Genomic DNA, 25249 nt, shown 5'->3' with positions numbered 1-25249 from the left:
GCGTACCAGTGCTTGAGTCAAGTGCTAACAATACCTCTGATCAAGCTTTTAGTTGCTTCCTCCTCCTCTGTTAACTGATGCTGTCAAAGTTTTCTGTGCTGCATCCCTAACTGCAACCCACGCAACCCCGACCGATGCTTCTTCCGACCTGGAGGATGACTACAAAAAAGCCGCAGACGTGCGGCCAGGTTGGTCACATGTCTAAAGGGTTCATGGTGGTTTTGACCTGAAGTACGTTCGTTTGGTTTATTTTTGTCAGTTTCAGAGGTTGTCGCTAAAGGTGAGAAGGGCCTGTCAGGCGTTTCTTCCAGAAGATGCTGAGGGTTGTTTGTTGCTCCAAATGTTGGCGATATGGCTTGAAGGAGCAGATCTGTTCTCCAGTGTGTCAACACATGCCAGAAACTTGATGATCACCAAGAAATAAATCCAAGTATTGAAAAAAGTGTAGCAGGTGTGTCTCCTCGCATAACCTTCTTCTGGTTGGGTGCTCTGCCAAAAAACTGCAAACTGGCTTCCAGCGGATCCATGAAAATCATGTGGCGGCACTCCAAAAAACTTAATCCAAAAAATAGGACAAGACAACGTTCTGATGAGGGGTTATATGCCCAAACGCATTAGCCTGATGTTGGCCATTAAACAAAAATGCTAGAATTGAGGATAACTTCGGTGGAGTTTCTATGAAGTTTTATGGAGTGTTGCCATTCCCATGTCTGTTCATGGATTCGGTTAAATCCACCTAATTTTGTCAGTTTTTCCATTATACTGGACTTGTCCATCACTTGTACTGGACAGATACAAGGTTGTCATGATATGCTTATATAAAATAACAATATAAAATAGAAGTTAAACTCAAATGTGGAAAACAATAGCATATTTAGTGTGTCTTCTATACTCTCATTTTGTATGTAATACATATATATTTATCAACTGGTAGCTGATCCATTTAGCTTAGTATTAATAGAGTTCTAAAGTCAATATGGAAAACTAATCAGAGACTGCAAAAGCACAAATGACAAATGAGGACGTAGCGCTCAATATTTAGTTTGGTCGCCTACCAGCTAAAACACACTCCCCTGGCAATTAATGTTAAGTCCAAAGAAATCAATTAAACATTCACAGATTGTTGCTTGGCAGCTCTCATATATCCATAAAAGGAGATACATCACTTCCAAAAATACAAAGCTCAAATTGAATGCTGAATGTTGACGTGATAAATACTGAATTTAACTTTATTCAGATCCCCAATAGCTGACACCGAGGTGACAGCTATTCTTCCTGATGTTCACATAAAAAAACAGTACAATCACAAATGAAAAGTGTTTACATTACTCCAGGTCAAGGCAGGTATTCCCCTAACAAAGACAACCAAAATGCAAAAAAATGAACTCAAACCAAACAAAAAGGTCAACTAAATAAGAGGATGAGTGCCGCAAACTGACCTTCTATTGTGATTTGCATTGGAAATGCCTTTTTTGTTGCTTTATAAAACTCTTTCCTCAACACTGTGGTTATGGAGAATAGTAGTTGATTCCAATGTTTTATGGCTCTATACAGAAGTGTTCTGTTTTCATAGATTAAACACTAATGTGCATATCGCTGTTGTCGTGTGAAAAACTCACAACTCCAATTTCAGTGATTTTCATGTTTTCACTTCAATTGAAGGATTAAACATCTTCGGCTTATGAAACCCACTGGATAAAGTCAAAAATGCATTGTCACTGAGCTAAAAACAAGGCTGTTTTTCTTAGGTCTTGAAAAGTTGAGTTATTTCAGAGACACAAGGTTTTGTTTTGCTTAAAATGTTGATTTTTGACGAAGAAACACTGTGTAGGTAAAAACACCTTTGCGCATTACACTGCTTTTATTTCCTTGAGTACGTTATGGAAAACCTCCACACAAACCTCCCCAGCGGGATGCCTCTGGGACGCCAGCCTCCACGCCGCCTCAAACGTCTCCTCGGAAATATTCACACCCACGTTGCTGAAGATCTCTGCGATCTGCGGAGGGAGCGGCAGGAAGCGAGAGGCGTGAAAATCTCTGACTAAAACTGGTCATGTTATGTTATATTAAAACCGAAGTGCGACTGGAAGGTCGCTGGTTCAAATCCCTGCACCGGCCGGGAAAGTAAGGGTGGGGAAAAAGTGAATGAGTAACACTCGCCCCTCCTTCAACAGCTACTGTCGACGTGCCCTTTAAAAAGGCACTGAACCCCCAAACTGCACCAGTGGAGCTGCTCAGTGGCCGACAGGTTGTAATGGCAGCTCCCAGTGTGAATGTGTGGAACCGAATGAATGTGAAGCAGAGCGGTGCTGGAAAAGAGCAAGCGCGCTCAGTCACCTTTCCCTGGATAAATAAAGGCTCAAAAAACTTAATTCAACTTCATTATTAAACCCCACAGAGGCGAATGATTTATAGGTAAACAACGCATCAGATAAAAAACATAAAGAGAGAGAGAGAGAGAGAAAGAGTGAGACAGAGAAGAATCAGGAGAGAATGGAGCATCGATTCTGCAGAGCAAGTCCATTTTAACAAACTACGACTCTGTATGTGGTGACAGGCAATCTACATTATTTCTAAAAACAGGTTCTATGGTATATGTTGAAATGTCAGGGCAGTCTTGAGGTTTAAAGCATTTTTTTGCATTTCAGCAAGTCTTTTGAATTTGTCATACAGCACAAAACAGGAGTGCACTAGAGGAGAGACTATCTACTGTATCAGGCTCTTTCTGAAGCATCCTGCTGTGAATGTATTGCATACACTAGCGTCATGCCCATTCACACTGAGGGGGCGCGTGCCCACTCAGCTGTTTGATATCTAGCATCTCCCAGATATAAACAGGGGGTTTTCAAAACAGCCGGAAAGCTTCTTACCTTCTGATGTTAGAGATAGTAGGTTTATGCTCAGTGGAAAAAAGGGTTTTCTAGTCATGAGGAAGAAAAGGTCCAAGGCTCTCCAAAACAAGATAAAAAGCCTTTATTCTATTTAGCTATTCATTATGAAAAGTTAAATCATGTTTGGCACAGCTTTTAACTTTTCATAATGAGCAGCCAAATAAAATAAGGTCTGTTTAACCTATTTAGATCTCTTTTTCCTCATAAACTGTTTTTTTTTCTTTGCTTTTCATTGGTAATATTTAGTCATGATGATTTTTGTGTTAATAGATCATAATTAGTTCACAATTTCCCCTCTCTCATGATTTTAGTTCTGTCTATATAGAAGAACAAGAAGTTTGAAAATGAAGGTATCAACAAGCTGGTAGTAACTATGTTAATATCAATGTTTTCTTTCTGATCTGTATTATGGACATGTTTGTGTAAATCTGTGCCACCTCCAAAAACATGTGGGTGCACTATACCCCTGATTGCGTACCTCGTCCCTGGTGCGGGGACAGAGGAAGTGTTCCTCGTGAGCGCCCCAGAGGGAGTGAACTGCGGGATACAGCAGGCCTGCAGCCGTGGCTGTGTCACTGTAGTTATTAGTGTCACTGATTCGCTTGACCCGCGGAGCCGGCAGGTCGGTGCGCACTGTGGGGATCCCATAGGTCCGCCAGTCTGTGGAGAGAGGGATCGGATGTTGAGTGAGGTTTGTTAGCAGTCGGAAATTAAGTGAAATGTGTCTCAGTGGGATCTACGCTTATGAAATCTATAAATCAAAAGATGAAAAGGAACACTGCACACTGTCATAAACAAGGATGATGTCCATAAACACGGTTGTGGTGCAAAACATTTGCAAAAATTTGAAGTGAAGTGCTAAGGTTACAGGCTACACAACAGGCTAGTACAACAGGCTACAACAATTGAGTGTGTTTCAGTTTACCGCATCATCAGTTTGTTCTCTCTTAGCTTTCTAAATCTACACCTGAATTTTCCTGTCCAAAATGTGGCTTTTATAGGTTTGTCAACAGCTTCACACATCCACAGGCATTCATGCAATTCAAATAAAATTGATTTCAATTGCATTTTACATAATAGTGTCACAAAACATTTCACAGACATTGAAATCAATGCAGAAAGCAAGTCAAGACGTTAAAGTAGTAATATTCATAAAACCATATAGCACATAAAAAGAACTAATTCAAGCACAATATAGAACAGAGAACAGAACAAAACAAAACAGGCAGCGACAGCAACACAGCAACACCCAGGGACAAAAACATAACAACAGTGTAGTGGAAGTGTGTGTGTGTGTGTGTGTGTGTGTGTGTGTGTGTGTGTGTGTGTCCATCTATTGCCATCTACTGGCAACATAAAATTCCACCCACCTCAATATAAGACAATGAGACCAATGAGCATCTTCTATGTCGAAATAAAGTCATCAAAGATATTTATGTGAATTAAAGTGCATGTAACGGTCCATGTCTGCATACTGCTGTTCTTGACAATTATTACCATATATGTCCTTTGTGGCTTCACCATGGCTTCAACTGTTCCAGCCTTTTACTCTACTTCAAACAGGCCAGTAGAAAGTCAACGGGTGACACCACAGTCACTTTGCCTATTATTTTTTCTATGGTGCACACGCACATACAAACCTCTCTCTCCGACTTACTTGTTGTAGATGGACCACCGACGATGGCCCGGATGAGGGAGGAGGAGGTGGTGAAGTGGTCTGGAACAGTCCTGGGTCGCCTCAGGGTCCTGAGGGTCTTCAGCGAGCTGCCTGCCTCTACAGGCTCCAGGTCCTCAGGCTTAACCAGGGCCTCCGAGCCCGGAGGCTCGACTGAACCTGACGAGGGCTTCCTCTGCATGTCGGCCGGGGCTGTGCTCGTCCTGCGCTCTGCAGCAGACAATGGGAATGGAAAATGTTGATGGCAACAAGCTGAGAGAATCTCATCCTGTTAACTGAGGAGCTTTAACTGTCATGTCATACAAGTGTTCAATGTAATGGTGCCTTCTAAATGAGATTGATCTTTTCAGTTTTTTTCTAACTAAAGTCATTCAGAAAATGGTCTGCTAAGATTTTGTAGAAACCAATAGAGTAACCAATGAAGCTTAGAAAAGGTTCCTTCATTTAAACAATAACAACTATTCCCTAAAAAAGGCATGTCAGATTTAGCAGTGATTACTTGTACAGTGGGGATGGTTAGATAACTGGGCTTGTGACCTGTATGTTGGCAGTTCAAATCCCCCAATCAACTGGGAAAATCTGAACAGGGGAAATTAATAAGTAATGTAGAACTATGTGAATGTGATGCAGAGCGGTCTTGAAAAAGAGCATGCCTGCTCACCAAAACCTTTGAAGGATAAAATAATCAGCTAGCATCTTAGCATGTGTCTCATAGGTGCTGTAAATAAAATAAATAAAGAATCTACTCAAACTGACCATTCGTTATGATGCGTTGCTCCACAGTGTTGATGGGCATCTTGTCCTTCCAGTTGAGGAAGTTCGCAAACTCCAGGAAGTTGATGAGGCCGTCCTTGTCCGTGTCACAGTAGTCCATCAGGTCGTCGAGGACCGGCCCGCTCAGGTCCAGATCAAACTGCTGGCACACCTCCAGCAGGTCCTCTCTGTCAATCACGCCCTTGCCTTTCTATTGAATGACATATACAGACACACACACGCACAGTCATGCATGCTATCTCCTCCAACCATGAATTTTGGCACAATCTGTTAGTGGTAGCACCTTCTGTTCATTAAAGATCTCTATAATTACTTTTTTTACAAGTGTGATACTGGGATAGTAGAATTGTAGTACTGTAATTACTTTATCACTCACCTAAGTTTCAATTCAACAGCAGGGTCACATCACTAACAATATCTCAAACCCTATAAACCTGATATCATTAACTCACTTATCAGCATCCTAGTGCAATACTCTAACTACTTTTATTAGGCAATATAAAAAAAAAAAGAATTACGTCATTCAGTGTTTGTTTGTGTATATGTGTGTAATCATGTTACACTGAATTTGATAAGAATTACACTTTCCAAATCGCTGAACCAAGCTACACTGGACTGTGCCGGTCTGGTCTGGTCTGGTATCTTACCACGGTTACTTGAAATGTAATGAGTTAAAGGTACAGGACAGCACTGTGGTGTTAAAATGTCGCCCTGCCAGCGGTGACCCCGGCCGTACCTTGTCGTAATGCCTGAACGCCTGCAGCAGGGAGGGGAAGTTGTGAAAGTTGACCTTCTTGAGGTGATGTCGCACTGCGCTGACCAGGCTGCGCTGTCGGTCCCGGCCTCTCTGGTACTGCCCCGGCTCAGCCGAGTGGATCAAGTCTCCAGCGCCTGTGGAGGAAGAAGGCAACACATTGTTTGCTGGCTTGAACAATAAAGCTCCATAGTGAGTGTATTTTTTTCAATCCACACCATATGTACTGACACCTACTTAAAGGGATAGTTCGGTATTTTGAACCCTGGGCCCAAATAACATGTTTTCCGTCATGATCCCTATTAGTAGAAGCAATAACTTCGCTAGCCGCCTGCTCCGCCCCATCCGGTATCCTGCAGCCTCCCACTCTACTGCAATAGAAACCTAGCGAAGTTATGGTTTCTACTAATAGGGATCATGACGGAAAACATTTTATTTGGGCCCAGGGTTCAAAATACAGAACTATCCCTTTAAATATGTAGCCTAGGAAAGAGAGTCTGTTTTATGAGGCTAGAAACAAACTATACCAAATTCATCTGGTGGCAAGACAAGTCCAAAGCTGTGATCCGGGGGAACATTCAAGGTTTTTACTATCCTGAAAAGATGAGAGTTTAATGAGAATATTAAATAAAGTGTGAGTTAGTAAAATATAAGTAAGAGTAGTCAAAGTACATAGAAAAGTCTGACATAATTTGAGCCAACTTACGGGTTGTTCACTTCGCCAACTTGTATCTGTGTCTTTTCCCTGAAGTTATTACATCTCTTACGAACAATCTTTGCATTGCAACCCCTACGGTGAAATAATATTAATACAAGTGAGGAATTTAATTCTAAAATCAGATGTCCCCTATTTGAAAAAAATGACAAATGAGCAAATTGTATTTTTTAAAGGATAGTTGGTAACCGACGTCCTTGGTTGACAAAATGAGACTAGAACCTCTTTATTTTAAAGATACTGGATAATGAACTTTAGGTAATTATTATTATTATTTATTTGTTTAAAAAAAATGGATACATAATATTTTGGAAATGAACTCTTCAAATACTTAAGTTTGACCCCACTTTTTTAAAATTTAAGTGACCAAAGTGTTTTTCCACTCACGTCTGCGTGTCGCCCAGCCACCGGAGAGATCTGGCGACGTTGCTGCCATCGTTTAAATGAGGAGTGGAGATCCCAAACCTGCTGTCTTTACCACAGCGACTCCAGTTGTACTTCCTATCAATTCGCTCGCCTGGAGTACAGCAGAGCGATGTGATTGTGGAGAAGGGAACAGGTGACATTTAAAAATATTCAACGAAGTTCATCAAATAGATAAATACGTAAATCAACTCAAATAAATGTTCAAAAAAGACATAAAATGTGAAATTATGCACATCAGCCGTGAGTACTTCTAGCATACAGTAGGCGTTCAGTATAAATGACTTGCAAGTACAGCCACACACAGAGTAAGAATGATTATCACTGTGGTTTTGAAAAGTTGAAACGATACCGTGAAGCTATCCTGTGTCTGGAACATGAGTGTGTGGCTGTACTTTGTTTTTGAGTCATATTTACCTCCGCCAAGGAGGTTATGTTTTCGGTGCTGTTTGTTTGTTTGTCTGTTAGCAGGATTACGGAAAAACTACTTTCATGAAACTTTGTGGAAGGGTGTAGCATGGGCCAAGGAAGAACCCATTAAATTTTGGAGCGGATCCGAATCCGACTCACGAACAAGCAATAATAGCACGAACCTTGGCAGAGGTCTGCGCTCTCCGAGTGCCCTTCTAGTTACTACATGTGGTCAGGGGCACCTCAGTGATCTCGGTGGGGTTTTTCCCTAGCCTTTCTTAGAAGTGTATATTTCCGTCCGTACACACACAAATAAACCTAACCTCCCAGTGCAGGACAGAATAAATGTTCACCCCTCTTACCAACAAAATATGAATTGTGACTGAGAATATAAGCCTGGTGTCCCTCCTGAGCCTCCCTCTCCACCTCCTCTGCTGTTTTAGGAGGCCTGATAATCCCACGTACATCTGAGCCTGGACACAAAGGAACACATGAGGAGTTCAGTTCAAAAATATGAAAATAAGATCATTTGAACTGAAGTGACTCCTAATTACGGAAGAGGATTAGGGCCACATGTGAAAAATGTATTTGAGTTCTGAGTTTAAAGTCAGAATTCTGAGAATAAAGTCAGAATTCTGAGATTAAAGTCAGAATTCTGACTTTATTCTCAGAACTCAAATAAATCTGAGTCAGAATTCTGAGAATAAAGTCAAAATTCTGAGTTAGAATTCTGACTTTATTCTCAGAATTCTGACTCAGATTTATTTGAATTCTGACTCAGATTTATTTGAGTTCTCAGAATAAAGTCAGAATTCTGAGAATAAAGTCAGAATTCTGAGTTTAAATCTCAGAATTCTGACTTTATTCTCAGAATTCTGAGTTAGAATTCTGACTTTATTCTCAGAATTCTGACTCAGATTTATTTGAATTCTGACTCAGATTTATTTGAGTTCTCAGAATAAAGTCAGAATTCTGAGAATAAAGTCAGAATTCTGAGTTTAAATCTCAGAATTCTGACTTTATTCTCAGAATTCTGAGTTTAATCTCAGAATTCTGACTTTATTCTCAGAACTCAAATAAATGTTTCACATGTGGCCCTAATCCTCTTCCATACCTACTCCTACTACATAACTTATAACAAATAAAAAATATGGCCCTTTTTGAGGGATTGTAGGTAACATAAGTGCTTAGTGGACATTTGTTTGGATAGGAGTGGACATATGCAGTGGGGTTTGTAAAATGAACTCTTCACATATTCACTTTACAGACTTTGGGTTTCAGAACTCAATAGCAAGTTTTTCTCTCATGTATTTCCAAGTCCTATCAGGCCATGTTCATTGCTAACGTGACTTTCTTTCGTGCCATACTTACTTCTAACTGATTTCACACCAAATGTGGTTTTGTCATTGTACCAGGTGGGAAGTCCGACACTCTGATCATGTGACCGGCCCAGCAGGGCTTTTTGACTGGAGGCGTACACGGCCTCGCTGAGCTGATGCACCTTCTGCTGGTACGAGGTCTTTCGTGGAGGATTTATCAAGCTGCCGCCCTAATGGAGTCACATAACAAATACAGAAATTACATCTACATTCTGGGTGAAGCGGCATCCAAGTGGTATATGCGTAAACTTAAAGGAATACACTGACTTTTTGGTAAAAAATTGTGGGACAAAAAGATTGGAGGCAGTTTGTGCTGTGGAGATTGATGCAAAGTTAGCTTGTACCATAAACTAAACAGACAGTGTGATAAGGTATTAGCAGGTACTGTGGTAACCCCCCCCCCCCACACACACACACACACACACACACACCCCACCCAACCCCCGTCCCCCCTTGAGTTACGATGACCTGTAATTGACACAAACAATAAAGTCACATTTTCACAATAGATCAGTAAACTAGCTAATTAGAGCAGCTGAAAATGAAAAAATGAAAGTAGGTGGGGAAGGAAATTGGGAGTGTCTTAAAATGCAAATGAAAAGGGAGTTTTCATTCCAAAACATAATAGGCCCGCAAAGTGAGTTTTGAAAGCAGGAAATCTCAGCAAGTAATCATTAATAGATTGGTATTGATCAATAACCCTATCATCCATCACATTAATGGGGCAGCAAAAATCGTGCATAATGTCCGTTTAACCCAGAAGAAGTGTAGTTTCTCTGTAGTACTCACAGAGAGGGAAGATTTGGTGCTGATGCCATGAACTAAGGTACTGGCAATATCTGGATCATTTGCCTTCCCTCGTAGCACTCTAATGGCTCCTGGCTCTGGCCGAGTGTCGTTCAGAAACTTCCTAACCACCAGTGGGGTGGGGGGCTGGAAGGTGAAAATATGAATATATCAGAGACAGGGAATGCACCTGCAATGTTGTTCATTGAAACACACTTTCAATTGTACTCCCCACAGATGAAGATCCAACACACACACACACACACACACACACACACACACACACACACACACACACACACACACACACAAGATGCACTTGCCCTGGGGATCTCTTGTAAGCAGGTCTTAGCTCTGTCTCCTACAGGTATCAGCTTCCCGGCCTGGTGGAATGAGAATGCATGTAACACAAATCTATTTTCACCAACAAGAAAGTGTATTTACATGTAAAAGTTAAAATAAATAATTAAATAACTTTAAAAGTTATTTAAGCGTTTGGATGACAGACTAACTGACGTTAGCTTTAATAGCAGGTGTAAGCTAGCTAGCTAACGTTAGTGTTATTCTTACCCTTGGTATGTTCGGAAATCTATCCGTGTATTTCCAAGTGTATGTTGTATTTCCGTATGTCAAAGTCATCTTGAACGAACATCTGACAATAAGAGTCAAACAAGCTAGCTTTTCATTGGCTTTAGTCTTCTTTACTTGCATTTGCTAACTGACTACAACGTTTCTTTGGTTAGTTAGACGCTGGAAAGTCTAACGTTGAGTTGTAACGTTACATGTTTATGTCTAGTTGCCTAGCAACAGAAGTTCCTGTCTTCTCACTTGTCAGTTTTTATTTCTTTTCTTCTTTTTTTTAAGGAAAATATTGGTCTAAAGTAATTTCCTTACCTTTCATGTAATTATAATAGTCAATGACTGTAACATTTGTATTGTTAGTAGGCATATTTCTCATATTCCAGCATATTCCTTATTTCAATCGTGAGTTTATAGTGACCTTATATTGTACTTTATAGTATGGTATTTGTTTTTTAACCTCCTACGGTAACTTTATAATATTCCTAATCCTGTAGGGATTTATGGTGGGTATATTACTGTAAACTCAATATGATTACAGGTTTTTTTTTTGTTGTTTTTTTTGTTATTGTTGTTGTTGTTGTTGTTTTTAACTCCTAATGGTATCACTAACATTATAGTATTCCTAAACGGATTTACAGTGTCTGTGGAATAATAGTGAAGTGAGATTATGGTAATTATATTGTATTTTCTGGTATATATATATTTTTTGATCTCCTATGGTATCACTATAATATTCATATAATATTCCTAGAGGGATTTATGGTGTGTGTGAGTCTGTGTCGAACTCTATAGTGATCTTATCTTATTATTATTTTGTATCTCCTGTGGTATTATAGTAAGATTTTTTGTGGTATATTCTTACCTATAACGTTAGTAGTTTCTGGCTATTATCCTTCTAAAATGTATGATAGGGTTTGTTTTCTGTTTTATAGTTCTTTCGAAATAATACATTTGTCTTTTATGAGGGTCTGCAGAGACCTTGAAAGTTTATCAGAGGCACATTAATTGGGGATAAATCCCAACATGTGATTGGTCCATTCGCACCAATACGTAGGCACTTGTCAATTCCAGTCATACGATCTGTCATCATCCTCCGTACAATGCAAAAAGGGAAGTTGAAAGAAGTGGGAGAGGGACATCGCAAAGCTTGATGAAAACTAACGTCAGCTAGCTAGATACTCGTCACACTGTGAACAGACAGTGAAGTGCCACAAACATTTTACTGGGACATCGTTCACGTTTACTCGCTTCCTCTTTTGGATAGGTGAGTAGCTCGTATTAGCTAGCTAGCAAATGGCTATCCGGAGGGCTCCTCCCGATGCGGGCAGCTAAATAACGTTAGCTTAGTGTTAGCCAGGCCGAATCTCGTTTTTGTCAACCCCACTATGAGCTGGCTAGCTAACGTTAGTTAGCCAACACTGGTAGGGCCAAGCTAGCTAGCATTGCAACGTTATACGACTGGTGAATCCGGAGCAGTCGTTTTGTTTAGATGGTTAACAAGTTAGTTATGATGTTGTAAACATTTCGGACCTCATATGGCCCATACCTAGCTTTTTTAAGACAGCTCACTAAATTATGCAGCTAACGTTAGCTAGCTGACATTAGCTGTACACACCCAAACCTGCATCACCTCTGTTGGTTTACTCAAACGATAGCTAAATCGCAGCTCTGAAGTGTATAAGCTGGGTTTGTAAAATGTTTCAGACACTCCGACTAAGACTCGATAGGTTAACTTACGCTTGATGACAGGCAGAGACTGGTTTAGGTTAGTCGTTTCCTACTTGTTGGCTAGCTAGTCACCTTACTAATGTTAGCTATCGTTAGCTTGCTAATATGAGCCAGTCAACAACAACATAACAGGTTATTTGTGGTTAACTATGTCGTAACACGATTTCGACCAACTTGACTGTAATTATTTTTGGACTGCTACTCTGTTTACTTAGTTGGTGCGATTGAGAAGTAACTAGAGGGAGTTAATCTATCGTTATCTGGTTAATGGTTGTTACTTTGTGATTAGTCTACAGACCCGCGTTGAACAGAAAGCAATCTGTAACCTTGACACATTATTCTCAAATATGCCTAGATCCGTGTCACACTAATCCCCTTTGCAACAGTCTGCCTCACATAAGTTTTAGCCGCTGGCAAAGTTGCCACAGGTTTGTTGTAACAAGTTTTCACATGAACATAGGTGGTGACAAACCACTGGTCAACTTTCTGTTACTAGTAGAAGTTGCAGTTAAATTGGTACTGGTGACGAACATAGGCAGTCTTTAGCAACAGTTTTACAAATACTGTATGCCAGTGTTTGCCAAAATGTTTGGTTACTGTTACCGGTGGAAAATTGACTTTAGCCACCTGCCAAACGTTGGTATGTTTTGGCTGTACCTGTTAAGCTTATCTACTCAGCCAGCCACTATGGCAAATGACCAACTATTGTTTGGAGATTTGTTTGTATAAAAAAACAATCTGGCTGGTAATGTAGTGAAAGTGGCTGGTTAACTCGGTGGTTAGCGGGCTGAAGTGAATTTCCCATCCTGGCTACTGTATCATCTGTGACATTTTGGCCTCCATGTTTGGGCTGCTCAACTGTCCTTTCACTTCAACATGTAGGCTATATAAATTCATGGTTTAAAATAAATGTTACAGAAACTATGGAAATGCTGTTCATTTTGATTCCTGAACAATTCTCCCAATTAACAACAAAAATGCAGAAATCTCTGCACATATTCTTTGTCTCTCACACACGACTGAACATGTTAGACCATGGTTTTTGAAAGTATGCAGTCTTCCTGGGTCCCTACATGACAAGAGAAGTAATAGGCTTTAATGAGCACAGGTCCCGTGTTTGGCAGAAAACGGTATAAAGAAGACCATATGATTTATTCTTGACTAGATTGAAAACAGTCCTGAGTAACAAGTACACACATTTTAGTTATTACAGGGTATAATAACCACATGATTCTCCAGCTTAGCTACATTGATAACTTTTATGTGTTCATTTGAATCTTGTTGAAGGAAAATGTCCATATAGCCTTCACCTGGGGTTGCACATACCTGGCACTGTGTGCCATAAATGAGTTGCAAACCTGGAACCAACTTTTCAGTTTGTAGTGGCTGTAACAAGTCAGTTAGCAGGAGTTGTCTGTCATGCACCTCCTTTTTCACCTGTCTTCTGTCAGAGCCCTGTGCATATTTATTCACATCAGTACATAGTTGTTGAAATATTTTTTTTCTTGTACTATTTTTATGTCTTCTGTACTACTGCCATGATTTCCAAGACTAATTTCCCTGCAGGGACAATAAAGTTTAGCTTACCTTAATTCAGTATGTACAAACTATTGTATGCTAACGAAAGTAACTAATAAGATGATATAAATAATTCCTCAGTTATCCTTAATGACATTTTGGTAGGCAAAATAATTATTTACTAAAATGAATGGCATTTGTAGATAATAAAATGTCAAAATATGCACATAACTTTAATGTAACTGTAGACAGACCTGTAAATTGCATTTTTTACTGACTTTATTTTTTCCCCTATTTTTGAATCCTCTTTCATCACTGACTCATTTAGATTTTTTTATCTGGTAGTGACACTGTGCTTCCCTTTATCTGTTCAGATATTTAGCACAACTTCGCACAGTACGCCAGCTTCCAGAGGAAGAGACCGGACAGTGTGACATGGCAAGTAGAGGTGGAGCAACACGACCCAATGGGCCAAACGCAGGCAACAAGATCTGCCAGTTCAAACTAGTGCTCTTAGGGGAGTCGGCCGTGGGGAAGTCGAGTCTTGTACTTCGCTTCGTCAAGGGACAGTTTCACGAATTCCAAGAGAGCACAATCGGAGGTATGGAGCTTCAGAAGCACATCTTGTGGTTTCTCTTCTGTGAAAAAGCCTGTGAAATTGTATGTAAGGATTGATGATATTATCCAGAGAGACTTGCAATTATTGTAACAGTGGAATAAGCGTTAAATTCTGAGATCATCAATATTAGGCTACAAGCAAACAATAGTAACAAGTGGAATGGTCAGAGCCATAGTTCCCAGACAGTAGATACAATAAAATGTTCCTGTGACCCTACAATGATCACGTGTGGTGTAGAAGTGCTATAAATGTTACCAAGAGCTGAGGAATTGGGTAGAAAGCATGTGTGGAGGTGGAAGATATAGTAGAGGGGGATGTAATTCAAGGGGGAGAGGGGGAAATGAAGTATTTTTTGAAGAGAAGTTTTCAGCTTACAACTAGAAGATAGAGAGTTGTCAGTGTGAAGTTGTATGACAGGAACAGAACTGCAGGAATAATGGGGTGAATTCTCTTCCTCCTAGTTCCTGGAACGTCCGGCAGCTTACATAATGTTAAACCCATCACTTATTGTTTCTATAAATGCACACTGGAACTCCCAGTGTTAAATTAAATTTTCCTCATTTGCTTCATGTCCTATCATTAGACTTCTCTTTCCAAGGTCGCCTTAAGCCAGGGACACACTTTGAACATCCTAACCAATTTTGGAAACGTATTGCATCACACACAATACGGATCTCGGTCTCTCAGTCATATATAGATGCTCACATTAGATCATTACGCAAGGTCGGGGTATCATATACCCCATTTACACCTGGCATTTCATGCGACTTGCATCCAGATTGTATCCAGATGTGATTTATCCACATTACATTTACATTTGTTATCAAAAATGCGTCTTTGGCAGCCACATAGAAATCAGATTGCGCTTTCCCCCACAATATGCAAATTCCATCCACGATGACGGTAAACATTTGATTTCATTTGTACTCCAGCTGTGAGTCTCATCCATATCAAACAAATGGTACAGGTTTTCGCCTGTAGCCTGACGGTGTTTGCTTCCTCAGCAAAACAAAAATGCACGGTATTTCTCTTTCTGGTTAGTGACATAACATTTTGGGAGGAGTATAGCAATTACGCATGTGGCTTGGAGTAACATTTCCATTTACACTTGGCCAACTAGCAGCCACAATGCGTCTCAAACCACCTCCCGAGGTTGGTTAAGGAATCGTATTTTAACCCACCCCCCCAATGCATCTTGAGTGTATTTACACCTGGATTTTTATGTGGATAAGTACAATGTGATTGCTATCTGATCACTCAAGACGCATTTTAATGCCAGGTGTAAATGCGGTGATACACTTAAAGATCTATCTGAGATTATCCTGCTGACTCCTGATACTTCACTTATGTCAGGACCTCTAATGTCGCAGGAACTCGCACGATCCAGCGTGAATCAGTATGTATTAATGCGCATGTTAAGGCAACATGTTTTAATATGCTCGGAAGAAACAAATAAATACACAGAAAGAGAATTTGGGTAAAACCGTAGCTGGAGTGACCAATGCCAATGTGGTCTGGTCACTTTTTTGAGAGCTGGCTTTATCAGAAAAAATGTTCTGGGCTCTCATTGGCTATTGGCAGTCTCCGCTCTTAGAATGAATCTATGATCCCCACACACTTCAGGACCGGCCTAGAAGGCGGGTCTTAAATATCAAACATGTTTGATATGATCGAGGCCCCATGGTCGGGATGTGAAATTTTGGATTGAATCGGTCCTCTAGTGTGTCTCCAGCCTTAGTCTCAAATGATTACATTTACAGCCTGGTGTGCCACAGAAGTTTTGTTATAGGCCCATTTGTCATTTGTTTGTGCCACTTTGTCCCCCTGCAGCTGCCTTCCTGACTCAGACAGTATGTTTGGATGACACGACAGTCAAGTTTGAGATCTGGGACACAGCTGGTCAGGAGCGCTACCACAGTCTGGCACCCATGTACTACAGAGGCGCCCAGGCGGCCATTGTGGTCTACGATATCACAAACGAGGTGAGTCAGGAGCCAGTTTTTGTCTTGTCTGCCCGCGCTTACCAGTGGTGCTTTTGCTGGAACAATGTTCTTGTCAAGGATGAGCAGATGGACAAAATGCAGTGTCAACATCACTATCAGCTATGAACACTCCTCAGTCACAAAGCCATCAGAAATTTAGTTTGTAGACCCGAGCTTTGTTTCAATCAAACAAACATTGATTGTGCCAGTTAAAATTGTGTTTTGGTGCATTTCTTGGGTGTTAAAGGAAAAAACTTTTAGAACAGCTGAAAAATATATCCCCAACTGTATTTACACTCCAACTGGCAATAGACTTTTTGTTGGTCAAATTTGTTGCTTTCATTAGGTATCAGGCACTTGAATCCAGTATGGAGATATACTGTATATATATTGCATCTGTCCTTTTTTCTTTCCCTCAGGATGTTGGATTTTTTTGGAAATTACGTGCTAAAACTTTAAACCTACATGCCTCCCATTTTACATTATTTTACAATAATTATATTTTTTCCCAAAATAGTTAGATCAACAGAAGTGGCAGGATCCACCTTCAACCGTTCCTCTGCTTTGCTGTGTTTACCATACCAGCTAACAGAAACCCAACAGCAGCTGTGTGAACACAGCTGAAGTGAAGTGAACATCTTCCCCAGCTAATAGTCTTAAAAATAAGCTCTCCAGTCTCTCTCTCCAGTCACAGAAGGCATATATACCAGACGTGTGAATAGTATAATCTGAAAGCAAATTGTACATATTCCAACATTAGCTATAAAACAAATTTGTTCACAGTGCTGTTACTCCACCTGATAGATAACATCGTAAAACTTTGGTTTTCCTCAAAACGAGAAAATATACATGCAGCAAGTAGTTTGACTACATTTAGACAATTTCTGGTGACTCTTTAGCATATCGATGTAGAATTTCTTCATTTCCTGCAATTTCCTGTATACTATGTTTTACATAACTCCTTGATGGATGGAGGCCTAGTTTTTAGGATTATTAGCAGGAGGATATATTGGCTCATGAATATGCTTCAGGCGAGCTAACACTCTCAGCTCTTTTATAACTAGAGCAAAGCACAGAACGCTGCAAAGTGGATTCTGCTTCTTCTACTCAACTAGCTGCTTCTAAGAAAATCATTGTAAAATCATGTAATGGGTGTCTTATTAATTTAAGACAAAGTCATGAAATAAAAAGGGAACCCTGATTCACAAATCAGGGTTCAAAGAAGATGTAGCCCACATTGTTTTTTGTTTTTTGACATTTTTTCTTGGATGAACTGCATAACTATTGCATGGCGATATAACATACGCTCGCTTCCCTTAACTAATGTGGCTTTTGTCTCAGGAACATTGCATTTGATTGTCATATTTCATCAAAGTCATCTTTTGATGAGACTAAATCCTAGTCCAAATCTATCCAGACATAATCGGACGGTCCCGTTGTCCTCATCGTTCCACCACTTGGGTCTTATTGTTATTTGACCGACTGAGTCACTTCTTCCCCCTCCCTTTTCTGTTTGCCAGGAGTCATTTGTACGAGCGAAGAACTGGGTTAAGGAGCTTCAGAGACAAGCCAGTCCAAATATTGTAATAGCGCTGGCTGGGAACAAGGCCGATCTCGCAAACAAGAGAGCACTGGACTTTCAGGTTTGTGTCCTTTTAATGCTTATTAATGATTTGGAGGATGTGATCAGAACGGCAAAAAGCAAGAAAGCCATAATCTCTCATTAAAAATGAATTAAAAAATGAACTAAAAATTCACATCCCTGATTATTACTTATTCAATATGTTGACTTCACTTTGTTGACATCTGGGAAATGGACATCACAGACATTGAAATAAAGCCTAAAATGTAAATGCTGAACTGTGCTTATTAAATATAACTTATGTTTGCATCTGGATATCTGAAATTAAAAACAATATTGTTAGTACAAACATAATGAAACCTACGTGACAAATGCTTCTCTTCACACTTCTTCTTCCTCAGTGCCAAATGTCAGGTACTTTTAGTTCATTTCAATTAATGATTTCATGATGTTTGTTTAACTTTCATAGGATGCACAATCATACGCAGATGATAACAGCTTGCTTTTCATGGAAACATCAGCAAAGACATCTTTGAACGTGAATGAGATTTTCATGGCTATCGGTAAGTGTCTCTGCTGCATTGAGATAGATGTTTGAAATGTGTCTTGACGTATGATCCTAACAAGCTGGAGTTAGTTGGTGTAAATGTTGGTGAAGCAGCCTTTTGAGTAGAAGATTCCTGGTTCTAATCTCTAGACCGGCTGAGGAAAATCTGGGTAGAAAAACAACTGCGTTATGCTCTCCACTCTACAACAAGAAGTGTTGGAATTGCCCCTGAGCAACAGTAAAAGACTGGTTGTGCTGCGCAGCTTTCAGGTGTCAATATGTGCAACTGTTTGAATGTGAAGCAGGGCGGCGCTGGAAAAGAGTCTGCATGCTCAGCGAAACTTTACCTGGAAAAATACAAGTTAAAGGTGCTGCGTGTAGTATTTTTAGAGAGTCTTTGAGTTGTGTCAACTTTGCTCGAGTCCCACGTCAGTTTCAAGTCTTGAGGCACAAGTCTCAAGTCAAGTCCATGTCCTTAATGTCAAGACTCAAGTCTAAATGTAGAACACCAAGTCACATCAGAGCAAATCAAGAGTCCAGTGTCAATTTAATATCTTAAAGAAAACTAAATATGTAGGCCTTTTCAATGCAATATAATTTTAATAGAATAAAAACTTGGTAGGAGCATCTTTACACATAATTAACACATAACACTTAATTTACACAAACACATGATCTTCTGTCAAGACTTTAGAAACCTTTTCAAGTCATCAAAGTCAAGTCCCAAGTCAAGTCTCAAGTATTCTCTTCATGCATCAAGTCAAGTCTCAAGCAATTAAAATTGTGACTAGAGTCTGACTCGAGTCCAAGTCATGTGACTCGAGTCCCTGCCTCTCATTTTTAAATATCAATATATCATAGTCAAATTAACTGTGATACCTTGATGTAAGTGCCGTAAACATATGAGATGTGGTGGAGACGAGCGGTAGCCTCTCTGTGTCAACAGTGGTATTGTTAGTGCTAGTGTTTCTCCAAATTTAGGGCACATTTCCCTTAAACTTCCAGTCACACAGAGAGGATGTTGCTACTCTTCTTCTCTCCCCCTCACTGGCATCACTCCCTGCACGCTTGGATGAAGAGGATAAACATGTTGGAAGTAATTTTTTCCATCTGCTTTTCACTCCTTGCACCATCTGCTATTGTGAGAAAGCTTTAGATCTGTTTGTGCTGGAAGAACGGCGCCTTCTTCATGTTTTGTGCCATAAAGCAATCCAGCAGGTTTCCCTCCAAGCCCGGCCTGTTGGCACACGATGTAAAATGCAGTGTAGAGGCCTGTAGAGGCTGCCAGTCTTCTTAGCAATTTCTTAGCATTTGTTTACGGTAATTATACTGATGTCTCAAAATTAATATGCCAATTTTTTTAATGTTAAAATGCTGGCTCAGTGGTCTAAAGTGTGCGTCTCTGCACGTAAACTGACGCTTTTTGACGCATATTTGGGGTTGAAAAGTGTCTCTGTGTAGATGTTGTGCATTCGAAGTCGCGCACTCTGATTGGTTGATCATAGGGGCGATCATGACGGCATCCAACTCTTCAAGCTTCAACTGCTCCAACACATCCCATGTTTGTTTTTACCGGTGATCGTCGTCACGTCTGCTTCCTGTTCCTCTCTTCTTCTATGTTCTGTTTTGGTGCAATACGATTTTTTTTTAAAACACTGCCACCACAAAAGCTTGAATGTAATCACTGCAGCGTTCTTAACATTACGTTTATGTTACGTTTGACTATAAAATGCACTTAAGGGACATACCATGTAAACGCGACATCCTGGGGTTGAATCCGACCCATGACCTTTGTCGCATGTCATCCCCCTCTCTCTCTCAATCTTTTGTCTGTCTATCAATCTACAATAAAGGCAAAAAGCCCAACAAATGCTACACATAGCACTTTTAAAATCAGTCGGGTGGCATCTTAGAGTCTTGTGATTCGATGTATCTGATCATTCTTGGCGATGTTGTCACTGATTTTTGTCACTGTTGCCTTGCAGCAAAGAAGCTACCCAAGAACGAGCCTCAAGCTGCCGGAGCCAGCAGCGGTCGAAACAGGGGAGTGGACCTGACGGAGACAGCCCAGCCCACCAGCCGCCCCTGCTGCAGTAACTAACCCGGCTCTTCCTGCTCTGACCTCCCCCCCCCCCCACACACACACACACACACACCCCTCCCCCCTCCCCCCTGCCAGCTGAATAACATCTGGACACGGGGCTCCTCGGCTTCCCGACGTCAGACCTGCCCTTCAACCTCACTCCCCTGGAATAGCTAAAGACTCTGTATAGCTGCATTTCTAATACTTTTTCGTTGATGTTTTTTTTTTTTTTTTTACTTTTGTTTTAAAAAAAAAAGTGTATATCAGTATAATGGATGCATGTATCACTACAAGGCCTAAAAACACACATTTTTATCTTTTATTCAGTTGGAAGACTAACCCCTTATGAGAGAGATGAGCGAGCAAGAAGCCGGTGAATGTGTGATTGAGTTTGTTGTGTGTGTGTGAATTCCAAGAGCGATTTGCTGATGAGAAGGTCTAGCCTCACTTGTCAGTTCACAGGGTTGACTGGATGCGAATGATGTTGCCTCTAATACGCTTTGTGTGCGGTTGAGTTTTGCTCACAATCAAAAGAAACCAAATTGTTCCCATCATGACTTGCCTGGCGGCTCTGACTGTTTGTTGTTAAGGCGTTGAAGTATTGAGACAGTGCCAGGCGAGGACTGCCGTGCAAACCAAGAATTCCTCCCTCGTTTCATCTGTTACACAAGAGGACATCTTCATCCAAGGTTCCTACTCGGGTCTGGAAAAGTATGGAAAATGAATTTGGTACTTTCCAGTTCGTGAAAAGTTTGGAAAATACACAAAAAAGTCTGTCAAAGTATGGAAGAAAACCTGCTCAGTCTCAATACACGACTGACTACCCATGTGCAGCCACTGTCATTTAAAAAAAGATTTAAAAAAAATGTTGTGAAAAAGAATATTAAGCTATAGAGTGATATGGCCTCGTCACGTTGCCCAGCCGCTATCGGCACACATCATATTGAACAACAGTCAAAATCTTCAAATTTCAGTGAAGAAATCAAGGTCTGGAAATCATGGAGTTTTGAAACGGAAAATGTGCAGGAAGCCTGTTCATCCGCAGAGCAGTTTGGCAGGAACATCAAGCGCCATTATCCCCTCAGGCCAGCAAGAGGCCGGTTCGGCAGGATTTTAACATTTTCGACTGTTTTCCTGACTGCATAATCAAGGCTGTCAGCGGCTTGTGCCTCGCAGACGTCCCGTGTTAAATTGCAACGCTGTTAACCCGGATGATGAATTGATTAATGATGTGGCTTCAAAAGAAAAAAATCGACAGGAAACTTGGACACTGTTGAACATACGACATCCTGCTTTGTGAATTGTCTTGCAGAGACTTGAGCATATGAATAGTCCTATGTTATATCCCTTGTCTTCGTTAATCCACTCTGTTACTGTCCAGGTCAGCAGTCAACCTGCATCAAATTCGGTGGTCTGAATCGAAGGGGATTTGTTTTAGAGTAGAGTTCAGACGGGCACACCAACAGAAAATTTGACTATTACCCATTGTCACAAGTCTGTGGAAAATATACTCTAATGTTGTTATAGGGTGCAATGTTGCAATGTTGTCTTCTTCCTCTTCTAGTACAGCTTGCAGAGCATAAGCTCACCAGGAAATTATCTAGAGATTCCGAACAATTGTACAGTTCAATATAGGTCTGCTTTTATTTTTTATTTTTTATTTTCATTCTAGACCTTGTCACAAACTGGTCAAATGTTAATCAGTGGTGGTCTTTTTAGGTAAATGTAGTGTTATTAACAAAAATCCTTCCATGGTGTCTTGTTACTTTTCTCAAAGATGGTCCATTCATGTTTGAAAGGAACTTTTATTGCATTGCACAGTGTTGATCATGTTTTAATTAATGACTGCCCTTCAATTTTTTATGATGGACTGTATTGGACTTGCTAACCTACAGCTATAAGCAGGTAGCATAATTAACCTAACTGGCAGTCTCTCTTACAGCTCAATGAATTTTAATGATGTAAAACAGCATTACTAGTGATGGGCTGATCAGTTTTGAGTGTCTGGATACAAGTTAATAAATCCAATAAATTAGGTCTCTTGTATGCCTTTTTGATCTGAATGTCATTGGCCTCACATGTGAAAGCGATAAGCGAGGCAGAATGTTGAAATAACATGACAAATGGGTTTCCACTTTTATTCAAATAGAATTACATGTTTATATTACATGTAATTTGTTGGGTTTCTGGACAGCGTCGTCACTGATGTCCTCCAAACCCTTGAGCAGTATGACCAAGACTGAGATGTTTTCCTTTGACTCTGAAGCGACCGCTGCATCCACAATCTCCCTGCAGACCTCAGCTGCAAGGTGCTCATAGTCCAAAGGGGGATTTCCTTGAGTTGGAGCCAAATTTTCCTCCACATTAACTCCACTTTCTTGCTCTAGCGCTGTCGTCAGTTCCTGGTCCCGTGTTCCCCATATATTCCCACACTCTTCCTCCTCTCCTAGCGTCTCGACACTCAGCTGTTTACCATCCTGATCCTTCACACTCACATCCTGAGAGTCAACATTAGACGAGTCCCCTCTGAACTCTGGACTAGCTTGAGCGCAGGTTTGGCCGAGTCTCAAATCTCTGAGCATAAATGACCTCTTGGTCCGGTCTATGGCAGTGTTTGCAATCTCTTTAACCTTTCTTTCATCCAGCACCTCCCAGACGCCGCTGGAGGCAAGAACCAGTAGTTGGAAAGAGGGATCATAAGGCAGAGAAAGGGTGTAAGGCACAGGAATCACTGACTGCTTAAGTTTCTGGTCTCCAAAGTGACCCAGACCTCTGGTGGCCTTGGTGAGTCCCTCTACCAGACCGTGCCGTCTGTTCGGGCTGATGCAGCCTCCATTTTGGATAATGCGCTTACGTTCCTTAAAGTTTGATGTGCTGTGGTCTTTGGTGAGACGGGAGGCGCTCGCCCGTGTGCAGAGGACAGCGTGTATGTTACCTGTCAGGTGAAGATGTTTGATTAGAGCTCATTGCATTATGAAAAAGCTTTATAGAACATACAGTTGATTTCATGTGGCAAGCACTACACTACGTGGTTCTCAACCTTTTGACTTGTGGCCCCCCAAAATGAAGCGGTGCCTAATTAAAGGTCCCATATTTTACCTGGTTTTTTTTTCAGCAATTTAACACAGTTCCTTGTGGTCTTTAAAAAATGTTTGTGAAGTGTATTGCAAAAAAACCCAAACACCTAAATGCAGCTATTATTGTGTTCCAGCCTCTCAGTGTCTCCATTGTAAAGAACAGGCTGTTTTCTGTGGCCGTTGATTTTATGCTAAAGAACCACTGCTCTGATTGGCCGACTCATCGGAGGGTTGGGCTTTGGCCTCGGTGAGTGGGAGCGGTTAGGGTTAAATACAGATTTTTGGCCCTGAGTGATGTCACTACGGGCTCTAAATCAAAACTGCTTGTAGAATAACGATTTTTAAATAAGGAAACTATGGCAAAACGAGAGGAGTTTCAGATTTCGCATTTTCTCGCCTATTGGATACAATAACAAAATGCTTATATATGGAAGGGCGAGGAAAAAACAGTGTTGGACAATATGGGACCTTTAAGATCCCCTATTGCAAGTGTAAACATGCAGGAAGACGCACTTTGATGACTTCTATTTTAACTTTTCAGGCTATTATACTATTGGAAGAAGTCTAGAGGTTGCAGATATTCAATGCAGATAAAAAGGACATCTATCACAAAGATTACAGATAAATGTGTATATGTGAAAGCTATTTTTTTATATTACATAAATCATCTTGTGCCCCTTGGCTCTATGCATAGAACAACTTTTTTGGGCAAGTGGAATAGGATGTTGCCTTGATCACATTGGAGCATAATGTTGCCAGAAAACATTCAAATATTTGGACCCTGTGACTCACTTTCTTGCATGTTGCTGCAAGAGTTGCCCGTCTACTTTTCCCAGAAAGCTGAATTATGACCCTTAGATTAAATGCCAAACACAAACGAGTACCAACCACAGTTAGCAATTACAATCCTTCCACTAGGAGATGCCACTCCCTGATCCTCCCCATCGTCAATCAGGCAGAGCAGCGCTGTGCAGCCGCTCCAACGGACTCTTGAAGTTTCATTCCTCCCCAGGGCGAGAATGCGGTCCATCCTATGGAAGGCAGCGCTAAAGGCCTGTCCCACTTTGGCTGAATCATCCTGTTGCAGTTCTGAAGAAGCGGTATTTGCGTCCATGCTCTCCCTATCAAAGAGTCCCCCGAAGCGGGACAGAAGGTCTCCTTGGGTTTTCTCCAAGGAGAATGAAGGATCCTGTTTGGAGAGCTGCTCAAGAACTAAGACTGGCAGTTCCCTCGATGCTATCAAGGCTGAGCTTCGCCCGTGGAACCCGTCGAAGACCCCGAAGAAGCTCGCCCCCTCCCTGCCTCCGTACCCATCGATGAAGACGGTTACATCCTCCATGTCTTTTTTCCATTTGGAGTTCTTCAGTTCACATCTTGCCAAAGCGTGGATCAGCGTGTTTCTACTGTTGTAGGTGCTGATGTTGTATTCTGCCATGTGACAAGGTTTAAGCGCCTCTCTCTCTCCAGGATTGTGCAGTAACTGTTGACAAGGATGTTCTTCTCATCAAGGGTATAGTGTTGAGAATAACAGGCTCACCTCAGGAGGCCCATTGAGATTTGAAATACTGGAAGATAACATGACAGAGCAAGCGCAAATATGACATCTTGTAAGAACCTCTTCGCTAGTTGAACGCTCAAACTGAGTAGCAGATGGATTATTTTCTTCTCAGACTCTGCACCACTCCATAATCGTAGATGTAAAGACAATAATTGCAGCACAGGT

General features: G+C 40.9%; 3 protein-coding genes across 3 annotated transcripts; 1 reads left to right on the top strand and 2 right to left on the bottom strand.

Annotated features, from left to right (window-relative positions):
- Positions 1-1850: 1850 nt before the first annotated feature.
- On the bottom strand, positions 1851-10447 carry efhb (EF-hand domain family, member B). The gene is made up of 13 exons (XM_071924420.2): positions 10379-10447; positions 10132-10191; positions 9812-9955; positions 9015-9192; positions 8006-8116; positions 7197-7326; positions 6801-6884; positions 6622-6689; positions 6077-6231; positions 5323-5530; positions 4549-4776; positions 3370-3551; positions 1851-1997 (listed from the first exon to the last, which is right to left on the bottom strand). The coding sequence occupies exons 1-13, from the start codon at positions 10445-10447 to the stop codon at positions 1851-1853; spliced, it is 1764 nt and encodes a 587-aa protein (XP_071780521.2).
- A 1039-nt stretch (positions 10448-11486) lies between these two features.
- Positions 11487-22480, top strand: rab5ab (RAB5A, member RAS oncogene family, b). Its single transcript, XM_071924394.2, has 6 exons — positions 11487-11654; positions 14011-14237; positions 16086-16237; positions 17758-17880; positions 18289-18382; positions 20352-22480. The coding sequence occupies exons 2-6, from the start codon at positions 14072-14074 to the stop codon at positions 20465-20467; spliced, it is 651 nt and encodes a 216-aa protein (XP_071780495.1). The 5' UTR covers positions 11487-11654; positions 14011-14071; the 3' UTR covers positions 20468-22480.
- Positions 22481-22608: 128 nt separating this feature from the next.
- Positions 22609-24961, bottom strand: LOC139931039 (protein phosphatase 2C-like domain-containing protein 1). Its single transcript, XM_071924421.2, has 2 exons — positions 24415-24961; positions 22609-23384 (listed from the first exon to the last, which is right to left on the bottom strand). The coding sequence occupies exons 1-2, from the start codon at positions 24959-24961 to the stop codon at positions 22609-22611; spliced, it is 1323 nt and encodes a 440-aa protein (XP_071780522.2).
- Positions 24962-25249: the final 288 nt, after the last annotated feature.

The sequence above is a fragment of the Centroberyx gerrardi genome, chromosome 12 (genome assembly GCF_048128805.1).
Source record: "Centroberyx gerrardi isolate f3 chromosome 12, fCenGer3.hap1.cur.20231027, whole genome shotgun sequence".
Lineage (NCBI taxonomy): Eukaryota > Metazoa > Chordata > Actinopteri > Beryciformes > Berycidae > Centroberyx > Centroberyx gerrardi.
Note: the sequence above shows the minus strand (reverse complement) of the source record. Positions and strands in the feature narration are given on the sequence as shown.